The 10,280-nt window shown below is 47.4% G+C and overlaps 1 protein-coding gene across 1 annotated transcript in view; it reads left to right on the top strand.

Moving 5' to 3' along the window:
- Positions 1 to 1,566: 1,566 nt before the first annotated feature.
- The window catches only part of MYO1D (myosin ID), a 136,451-nt gene continuing 127,737 nt past the window's right edge, over positions 1,567 to 10,280 (top strand). Inside the window, exon 1 of the mRNA XM_062595903.1 lies at positions 1,567 to 1,727. Coding sequence (XP_062451887.1) covers positions 1,633 to 1,727 — 95 coding nt within the window. The 5' untranslated portion in view covers positions 1,567 to 1,632. The remainder of the gene's footprint in view (positions 1,728 to 10,280) is intronic.

The following is a 10,280-nucleotide window of genomic DNA, read 5'->3' as shown; positions in this document are numbered from 1 at the left end:
GGTCTGGCTCACCACATTGCTCCAAGCACTCACACCCAAGCCAGGACTTACTTGATTCAGGAGTTTGTGTACATAGGTAGAATAACCTGCTTTCTTCTTCCTGCTGTAGAGCCTGAGGCAGAGGAAACTCTCCCTGGCTTTTCCCGCTGCTGCCTTCTTCTTCCTTGGGAGGGGATCAGAGCAGGACTCCATCGCTGTTCCTAATACAAGAAAACCAGTTTATAGTCATGCTCTTTGCAGACCTAGAGGAATACAGGCCAGTTCTCCCCTTCCATTAAGGGAGGGCAAGGGCAGAGCAGGACCCGTGACAGCAGGGCTCTGCTCTCGCACTGCTCAACACTTTCTCCAGCCCCAGAGCTGACACAGCACTTCCAGGGGTTTTGCAAATTAGGCACTTAAAGTAACATATCAAACACAAATTACATGAAACAATACTGGAAGACACTCCAACAGGAACCTAAATATCTCAGAAAGCCAAAATTTGAAAGAAATGTGAACAGGCTGCTTCTGCTGCAGACACTCACCTCAAAAGAGCTGCTGCAAACCCAACACCCACCCTGAGGCAGCACAACAGGGCTGGGGAGCAACAGCCATATATGCAGGACAGGGGGGATTCAATCAGCTATTTCAATTGCCTTCAGGTGCCGTTTGCATCCCGTCCTCCCTGCCAGGCTTCAGGCACCGTCGTGCCCGGCTTCGCACCCCTTGCTTGGTGGCTTTGCAGTCCAGCGTACGTGAGCATCGATGGGCTCACGTTCGCGTGACCGAAAAACTTCCTTCTTTGGAAACAGGGATGACCAAACCAAACCAGCTGATGAGTTTGTTCCCCCCCCGCCCCCAGGATGATGCTTTAATACACGGAGCATTTCCAGCTCCTGCTAAAGCTGCTCCATCCTGGCAGCTTTGCAATTGGGCAGCTCCCTTCCAGCCTTTTTTTTTCCCCCTTTCTTTTTGCTATATGCTGTTTTTGCATTTAATCTAGGGGAGCCTGATTGCTCCGCAAGGCCAGCCGCCACGGGGATGGTTCCCCTCGGTATCCGCGAGCAGCAGCCGCTAGATGGGAGCAAGGCACCGAGCAGCAGAAGCCGCGTGCGGCCCGCGCCGCTGCTCGTCCCCCCGGCCCTCCTGGCGCTGAACGAGCTGCCTCTCCCCCAAACGGAAAAGCCCTCGCAGCACCCTGGTCTGGGGGGTCCCCAGGCTACACGCTGCAACTCGGGTTTCACCTGGGTGCGGGATCTGGCCCGGGCTGGGGGGGGCTCCCGGGGCGCGGCGCTGCTCGGCCGCTGCCCGCCAGGGGGCGCCGTAGTCGCCGCCGAGCGCGGGCGGCGCCGCGAGCCGCCAGGCGGCGCTGCAGCTCCCCCCCCGCCGCATTCCCCCCCCCCCCCCCCCCCCCCCCGCCCGGGCCGTGCCCGCCTCGCGCCCGCCCGCCCCGCCTCAGCGCAGGTTCAGGCGGGGCCGCGCGGGCGGGCGGGCGGGCGGCCGCGGGGCGGCACCGCGCGGGGAGCGGCGGCGGCGGCGGCGGCGGCGGCGGCGCGGCACCGACCGCCACCCCCGCCCCAGCCGTCCGAGCCCGGCGCGCGCGGCCCCGGCCGCCCCGTGTGTCCCCGTGTGTCCCCTCCCCGAGCCCCCGCCATGGCGGAGCAGGAGAGCCTGGAGTTCGGCAAGGCGGACTTCGTGCTGATGGACGCCGTCACCATGCCCGAGTTCATGGCCAACCTCCGCCTGCGGTGAGCGCCGCGGCCGGGGGGCGGCGGCGGCGGCGGCGGCTCCGCGAGGCGCGGGCCGGGAGCTGCGAGAGGCGCGGGCCGGGCGGCGCCGCGCTCCGCCGCGTCTCCGGTTACCGCGGCGCGGGGAAGCGCCGGGCAGGTGTGTGCGGGGGGGAGCGGGGGGGGGCTCGGCCGGCCCGCTGAGCTGGAGCGGCCGCCGCCGCCGGGACCCCCGCGGCCGCGCCGGGACCCCCGCGGCCGCGCCGGGCGTAGGCGCCTCCCCCCGGCGGGGGAAGCCGCGGAGCCTTCGGTCCTGCCGCGCTCCCCGCGCAGCTCGGGACAGACCTTACCTTTGCGCTTTGGTTTTATTACCCATCTTAAAAAAGAAAAAAAAATGAAATAATAATAATAATAAAACCCAACCCGGCTGTGCAACAGGTTGTGCGGATGAACCCGAGAGGAGAAAAACAGCAATAAAAAGCGCCCGAGTCCAAGGTTGGCCCCGGCTGGGTTCGGCGGCGCGGCCGCGTCGCGCCCCGGCGCTCCGGGGGAGCCTCGGGCCTCGCTCTGCCCTCGGCGAGGAGCCCGCGGCGCGGGCGCCCAAGCACCGCCGCGCACTGGGCGGCACTGATACGGAGGCGCGCCGGCCGGGACCCTTGCTCCGAGGCTGCCTTTCACTTTCCGTTATAAAAGATTCATGCGAGCTTTGCTCGATAAACTCTTCTGCCCCTACTTCTGCAAGGATTTGGCGTTTACCGGCGAGGCCTCCGGGACGAAGATGCGGCCTCTTCTCTGTCTCTTCCCCCCTCCTCACCTTTTGCTCAGGTTTTACTGAGTCCTGCAAAGGTACCCTTCCTCCTCTGCCACTTATATTCCTTTAAAAAAAAAAATGTTGGCAGCAGGATGAATTAATAACCCAGCAGGCCTGGGTGGTTGGAAGCACCTGAGAGCAACTCTGGCAACAGCCATCAAAAAATAGGTAGTTTTTGAGGTCTGACTGCTTCAGCTGCTGAAACGCTCTGGAGTTTTGGGCTGCGCAGCAGTTACGGGGCTGTACCCATCTTCAGCGATGCCGAAGAGCTGGGGCCCCGGATCCGATCCGATAACTAGCGGCCGGCCAGTCTGTTAGTCTTCTCATGTCTTGGATTTTCACGTGGGTGAGGAGGATGTTTGTATCCGAGCACGAAGGAAAACGTATCGTGAGTAGTCGAGCCTTGGGCATCAGGAAATGTCAGATTAAAGCGAATAGCGTGGTGCCTATAAAAGCTTGAATTTGCTTCTAATTTGTGCACGCCACAGCAGTCCAACTGTATTACAAAAACCTTGCAAAGTTATTTTAGTTAGCAGGAAACTTGCATGTAACAGTTTGTTCTTGGGGGTTTTTATTCTCTGGTTAATGTGTAATAGAAATCTAAGGAGAGTATTGGAAGAAGAAGGATGGTTAGGTGACATGCTGTTGATTTTGAAGTTGGTCACATTCAGGAATCAAGTTTAATTTAGTGGTGCCGTGCTCGGGTGGTCTTTCCTAATTTTGTGTGAAAGAGGATAAAATAGCATGAGCTGGAACACCGGATCCCTGTGCTTGGTATATCTGCCCTGTTGCATGCTGATCCTGCCTAAGGAGTTTGTCTAGGCGTCCCTTAACTATAGAAATGAAACCTAATGCACCGCAAAGTTTCTCTTTAACTCCAGGACCTTGTTTGCTGATGCTCAAAGCCACCCTTTTCCCTCTGACACCAATTCGAAGCTCCTGCTGCTTCTGCGTAAGAACCCGTGAATTCCTTTGGCCGTAATCCTCAAGCTGTAGGCTGAGCGTTGCCGCTGTGTTCAAGGTTGTCTTGTGTCTGTGCTGCAGACAGCATAATCTTTTGTTAAAAAAAAAATTAATATTGTTGATTTTTTTTCTGTCCTCAGTGCTATCATCCACTGACCTGAGGTTTGTTTGTGCCGAGACATTTGGGAAAGCGCATCCGAATTTACCAAAAGGATGACTTTTTACTAAATGTGTCAAACTTTAGTAAACCCCGATTGCCATTGCATTTTTGACTTCTAGCCTTAGCCTGGTGACCCAGCTTCACTACTAATTTTCTAATAATTTTCAAGCAACGTTTGCTTATTTTATTTTTACAGTCTTAGAGTAGTTAACACTTGCCGACTGCCACGTTTTCAATCGTATCCGACCCAAATTGCACCCTGGGTTCTGATCTGCCCCCACGTAGCGTAGATGACCTGTGTTGCCTTTCTGCTTGCCGTGCACAGACTAGAATGGAGAAATTGCTGCTTCTCCGTCATCGACTGCGAGTGGCGGGTTTGTTCAGTTTACACTTGGATGGGCTCCACCCTATTCCACAAATCCAGCTTTCTGCCAGAGCTATTTTTGCTCAGGGTCACCGGCTGACCCGAGACGGGTTGTGCTGGATTTAGTTCCCAAGTGAGCCCAGATGTGGGTGGAATTGAAATCGTACTCGTTTTCGGTGCATACAAGGATATTTCCCCAAAGATGTGTTTAGTGGGAAAAAGAGGAAGGGAGTTAGGTTGTCCCATTCACTGCTTTTTTAATATGTGCATTTGGTGGATGGATGTGTGCATTTGGCGGATGGATGCAATGTGAATTTACTGCTTCCTTCCCCAGTCACTAGACTTCGTACCCTGTTACTAATGGCGTGATTCAATGTAGCATGTGCTATTGCTAGTATTTTTTTTTTATGGGCCTGTCTTCTAACTAGTTCCTAACCCAGCACTTTTGTGTGGACTTTTAAGCAGTCATTGGGTGTTACACATCAACTGCAAATCAAAGTCATCCTTAAATTCCTTAGTTCTGAGCGGGCTTCTTACCAGGCCGTAGTTGTGATTCTTAGTCATCAAAATAATTTAAAAGAGCATGCGGGAGTAGTGAAGCAGTCAGCGTGGGCTTAGACAGCTTTGTTTCCTCCAAAGCTGTAACAGATACTTGCTCCTTAAATGGTTACGAGTATAAATCATTAAAAACAAACACACTTGTTAGAGCACTTGGCACTTCAGCAGATACTTCAACATTGCATTTCATCAGTTCTTCGTTGACCTTTTCGGGCAGGCAGTAATAGGTTTAGTGCGGTATTTGGTATTTAAGTTCCTATCAGAGGACTTGTGCTTAATTGAATTAAAATCGGAATTCTTTAATGTCAGAACTGCTCTCGGGCCCATTGCTATACTTGCCTTCTAGTATTAGTATTTAACTGTGCTTTAATGTAACCATCTGTAACCTAAGGTAGAAACTCCTGCTGCGGACCTGTTAACAACTTTTTCATTTCAGTAGATGATTTTTCGTTTAGCTGATTCTATTTCAGTGAAGCTGGACATGGATGTGAGTTAAAAGGGGGTAGTGGTCTTGCAGAAGTTATTTTGCTGAAATTGTGGACATAAATGAAACTTGTGGTGTAAACGTTATCACTTGAAATTTTTGTTATGGCTTGATGAAAATTGAGTTAATGCAGAGTTTTGTGCTTCTACAATCTATTGGTGCTTTTAGCTGGCTCTCCTGTACAGTCATTTCTGACCTCTTAAAGCAACACTTAACCCTCCGCCACCTCTGCATTTAGTTAAAAAATGTGCAGAAGTTGTTTCCTGTTTTTTTTCTCAGCTGTTTCTTACCATGCAAACCGCAGCATTTCCAAGGCTATCCTAAATTAAGGCAACAGTTCATATTCTTTGCAGATATTTTTGAAAGACATCATTGATTCTGATTAATATTTTTGGTATCAAGAATCTGTCAAGAAAATCTGTCCTCCTTTGGGAATTTTCCATACATAGTTGCTGCTGCGAGGTGCATGCACCTGTAGCAGGAAGCAGAAGTATCTATAAAGTGGAGCTTGTTTGCCCATGTCTTGTAATACCTGTACACTAAAACATTGCGCAAAGGTCCGAGGAAGAGCGTTGTTTCTGCTTGACTTTCATTTGGGTCATTTCTCATAGGAGAGTCAGCTTGATGAGCAGGCATCTTGAATAGCTTTTAAAATAAATCGTTCACAGCCCCAGGATGAAAACGACTCCGCTAGTCCGTTCTTTGTGGACCGGGATAAGGCACAGACCCGTCTGTATGGGAGACAGTTACTGATTTGTTATTTTGGCTCTAGCCCTGTACAAATGAGATCGGAGGAGACTGAAACAAGGACTTGAGCTTTAAGTGCTGAAGAGATATTTGAAGGGATTTGCTTGAGAAAATTGTGTGTATAGGCTGTGTCTTTCGGACCTCTCGCCAAAAAGCCCATCCGTTTCTTCTGGATGCTGTGGTGGGGTTTGAGTCCCGCTCTGTCCTCAGCAAGTCTTGCAAAGCATGCGCAAGGTTCCCGCGTTGACTCGACGCTTCGTCTTGCTCCTGTCTTATGAGGATCAGAGTCTCCGTAAATACGTTTGAAAAAACAGTCTTTCTCGACAGGGATGCAGGTCATTTATAGCATTTGAGTGTTCGTATGTCAAGCAGCATTTTTGTTCTTCTCTTGACTTAGCCCTACTTTGAAGCGTTTGACTGCACGAGCACTTTCTATATTAAGGTTTTCACGTTGGCTTATTGTTCTGGCACTGTGCTGAACATCCGTATTTTTGGCTAACGTTGAGGGAGGTTTGACTTCTCATTAGGTGGTAAGATATCGTTAATCTTGGCTGCGGAAGTAATATGTAAATGCTCGTTTTCATTCATGTTTCTGGTAATTGAAATGTGCTTAATGAACATGCTTTTCATGCCTTTGAGCCACTTCAGTTTCCTCATTTTAAATGTGATATGAATGCTTGGATTGCTCATATTGTGTTGAATTAAAAGCTGCTGGGAAGGGTGTTTGGGGATGCCTGTCGCAATGAATGGTGCAGTATTTTCTGCAGTTAAGTACAGTCAACTTCTCATGGCTTCTTTAGAGTAAATTCAATTTGCAAAGAGCTGTCTTGTGTTAGAATTTGGAATGAATGGAATGAAAATTCCCTGTAGTCCATCAAAATATGGCTTATGAGCTTGGACAGGTTCCAGCATGATCTTTGTAAATGGAAAAGGCCATCAATCTCAATTAAAAAGCAAGCCCTAACTACCCAAGTAGCAAAAAGGAGCATCAAGGTCAACTTTCAAATTTCTGACGTGATTAGCATTTAGTTTATGGAACTTGATAGCTGTTACAGGTGGGCTGGGTCTTTCCTGACAAAATTAGTGTGAATGAAGCATTGAATGAGAAGATGTCCAAGCTGGAATTTGTTTTGCCTCTGTGTGTGCTTAACTTATATAGTTCCACTGAATCGTCTTCTGCACATCTGTCTTCCCCTAACTCATGAATACCTTCTTTTCTGAGAGCAAAATTTTTACAGTAGTCTTTTTATAGCAGTGTGGGTGAGGTCGTATTTAATAATTTTAACACAGGGGTGTTGAATAATATACGAGGTCAGATTTATGAATGAGATTAGTCTTTTAGGATATTTTACAGTTTTAAATTCTTATGCTGGTAATGCTGGGCTTCAAACTTGTTGGTGCTAGCTTTCCAGCTGATGTAGAGCTGTGCTTCTGATACTTGTGAGAGCGAAGATAAGAAAATTTAATTATGATAACTAGCAACAAACTGGTGAGTAGCACTTCATGTCAAGTAGTGTCAGGTGTGAAGGAAAAAAACGTATAAATAATCTCTTTTTTTAACCAGAATTATTTTGAATTAGCTGAAGATGGGAGATGTTCTTTATTGCATCTTTTCTTTTTATAAATGACTTTTTTCTGCTATTTACAGAAAGTACACCTACAGGAAGTCAGCTCCTAATGTAGGAGCTCCTCAGCAACTGTATTGCTTTAACCCTTGCCTCTTCTCTCCAGTTATGTAACGGATTCTGATGAAGCAGCATGAGTTACGAAGACAGAGCAGGTAGTATGTCTATTTGTGAGAATGTAAAACACATTTCTGTTCTTTTGAGTAAAGTATGTTAGACACGACTTTTATAACCAGTATGCGTTTTACTATATCATCCTAAATGGGGTAATTTGTCATCACCTTCTGAATTTTGCTGGCCAAAGGTTGGCTTTAAGGTCTGCCAAATCCCTATAGTAACTCTTTGGCCAATATTTCCAATGAGTCCTGTGCTGTCCTTTCTTCAAGAATCCATTGCATTGACTTCTGTTCAAAAATCAGCCTTTCCTGAGGGTTTCAGTGATCTACCTCTCCAGCAACTCTTTGCATTCCTTTCGGACTGAGCAAGCTTTCAAACTACCTGAATGTTTCCCCTTTAGTCATGTTTATTTGAATTCCTGTTACAGATGGAGATCTTGCTAAATATTTGACTGTTACATCATCACTCTTGCTTCTCAGTCCCTCAGTCACGATTGCACTTTTTTGTGGAACGAAGGAATTTTAAAGGCAAGGGGGAGGAGAAGAAAGCAGATGTGTGCACAAATATTTGTCTCTAAGTGTTAAATAAGGGAGATTTGTGCCGCTTTGTGGCAAATACCCGTTAACATTTCTCAAAAGCAGACATCAGATTTCTAGAGGCAGATGATTTCCGTTCATTGCGGGGCTTTTCAGTTAGCTATCATGAGATCTCAGCTCGTACTACTGCTGTCATTCACAGATACATCTGTCTTTGGGAGCAAAAAGGGGGCATTGTGTGGATTTAAACTTCTGAAAAGATTAGATTTTGTTCTGTAGATAGCATGCTGTCAGGACTGAGGGATGAGAAGCTGAGTAGAGGAAGGGGGGAGTTACATAAAGACCTTTCTAACAAAACAGTTATTAATGATAAATGGGACCTGCCATTACATCCTTTCTCATCTTTGGATACTTCTTGTTCTCCAGGGTTTCAGCTGCTTAACTCTCACTGTCCCCTCAAAAGTGTTGTGTGGCCTGGCCCTTCGTTTTTCCTCTTTTTGTCTTCCTAGCTGCCTCTCTATAATTAGTGTTCTCTTGGTCATCCTTAATGACTTCTTTCTCCTCTTGCCTTCAGTACCTTCTTTGACTTAATGTATACCTTTGCTCAACTCTCCCCCTTGCTGAAGTGGCCATTCACCTGCCCTCAGCTCTCCCGTTGCCAGAGTGATCACACTGAGACCAGAGAGGATAAGTCTTTCCCATCCAAGTACCACTCAGGAGTTTGAGTTGTGTCGTGTTAGATTTTGAAGGCGCTCCTCTGGGCAGGAATTTGTTTGTTTTGCCGGCACCATCTAACTCGGTCCTTTCTAGGTCTTTGCATCCAAAGTTAAATATTATTATTTCCTGTATGGTGTATCAGATCCAAGTCTGTGCCCTTCGCAGAGCTAAATCTCCTGCCTAGAGTCCCCTTCTTGCTGATTATTGTGCTCATTTCTTGTCTTAGGCCTTGGCAAATCCCATCTTTCCCACATGTGCTTGTTTGAATTGCATCTGCAGAGATTGTGACTCTATCTGCTTCACTTACCTCTTTGCCTCTTTCTTCTTCAGCCTCAGAAGTACAGCTTATCTCCTTTCAATGTTTATCGGTTTGTCCCACAGGACTGATCTGGTAATATGCCTGTCCTGGAACTTTCTGACAAGGATTTGTGTACTTTTTCCTTTGTTGCTCCTTTTGGCATGGAAGAAACAGCATATAAATCTCAATAAAGACATTGCCTCCTCCTTAAATATCTGATTTATGAAGCCTGTGCAAACTTTGTCATGGTAGGAGGTTTAGTATGCTGATTATCGTGTTGATCTGTGCAAGTAGTTTTCTGGTTCCATGTTGGATCTGTGCCCAGGAAGGTTTTTGTTGTAGCTTAGGTTTGGACAGAGCCTAGCCTGATGCTATCCTATCTCAAGTTGTTCAGGTAAAGAGTGGTTTGCTCTAGTGCCATGCACTGTTCCCATTCAAGGTTGATGTGGCTTAATTGGGAATCCTGGAGCCTCACTGCGTCTTTATGTGAAATAAAATGTTTTGGGAGAAACTTTGCGGCAGGACTCTGGCTTGTGCAACGCCGGAGTGTATGATGTGTACTGCAAGAGGATGTACTTGACAATTTAATTTAGGGTTATATCTCTAACTTCATCTTTAAAGCATAATGTTTAAAGTCTGTATTGTTTTGCCTGCCCCTTTACACATGCAATCTAGTATGCTTTATTTAGACCAAACCAGCTTTAATTTTACTGGAAGTTCTGACATCCTTTGAATAAATCTTCTGAAATGGGGCTCACGATGAAAAGCTCTTCAACCTCTGTCTGATATATAGCTGCCATGAGCTGCTAGTCCTCAGATGAATGATGCTTTGGGGGAAAAGTTGAAACTTTCTGAAAAGATTCACTTTTAATATATCTTCTATTATAAGCATCAAACTAGATGGTGCCTTCATCTCTTTATTCATATTTCTTTCATGTTTTATTTGTGGTTCTTAGGACAAACCCATTGGGGAGTTTCAGGAGGAAAATTAAAGGGGGCTTGAGTAATTTACTGCATCCTCCGGTCCAGGAGGCAAGGCGGTCTAGGAGTAATGAGACTGTAACGGCTTCCTGCATGGGAGCAGAGAGCTTGTCTCACAGTAAGTAGTGAGAAAAACAACCCCAAACCTCTATTTTCCCGCTGTGTGAGCTGCACAGCTTTCTTTATGGGAGAACTCTTCGGTGATATATTGAG

The sequence above is a fragment of the Rhea pennata genome, chromosome 26 (genome assembly GCF_028389875.1).
Source record: "Rhea pennata isolate bPtePen1 chromosome 26, bPtePen1.pri, whole genome shotgun sequence".
NCBI classification, from domain to species: Eukaryota; Metazoa; Chordata; class Aves; order Rheiformes; family Rheidae; genus Rhea; species Rhea pennata.
Note: the sequence above shows the minus strand (reverse complement) of the source record. Positions and strands in the feature narration are given on the sequence as shown.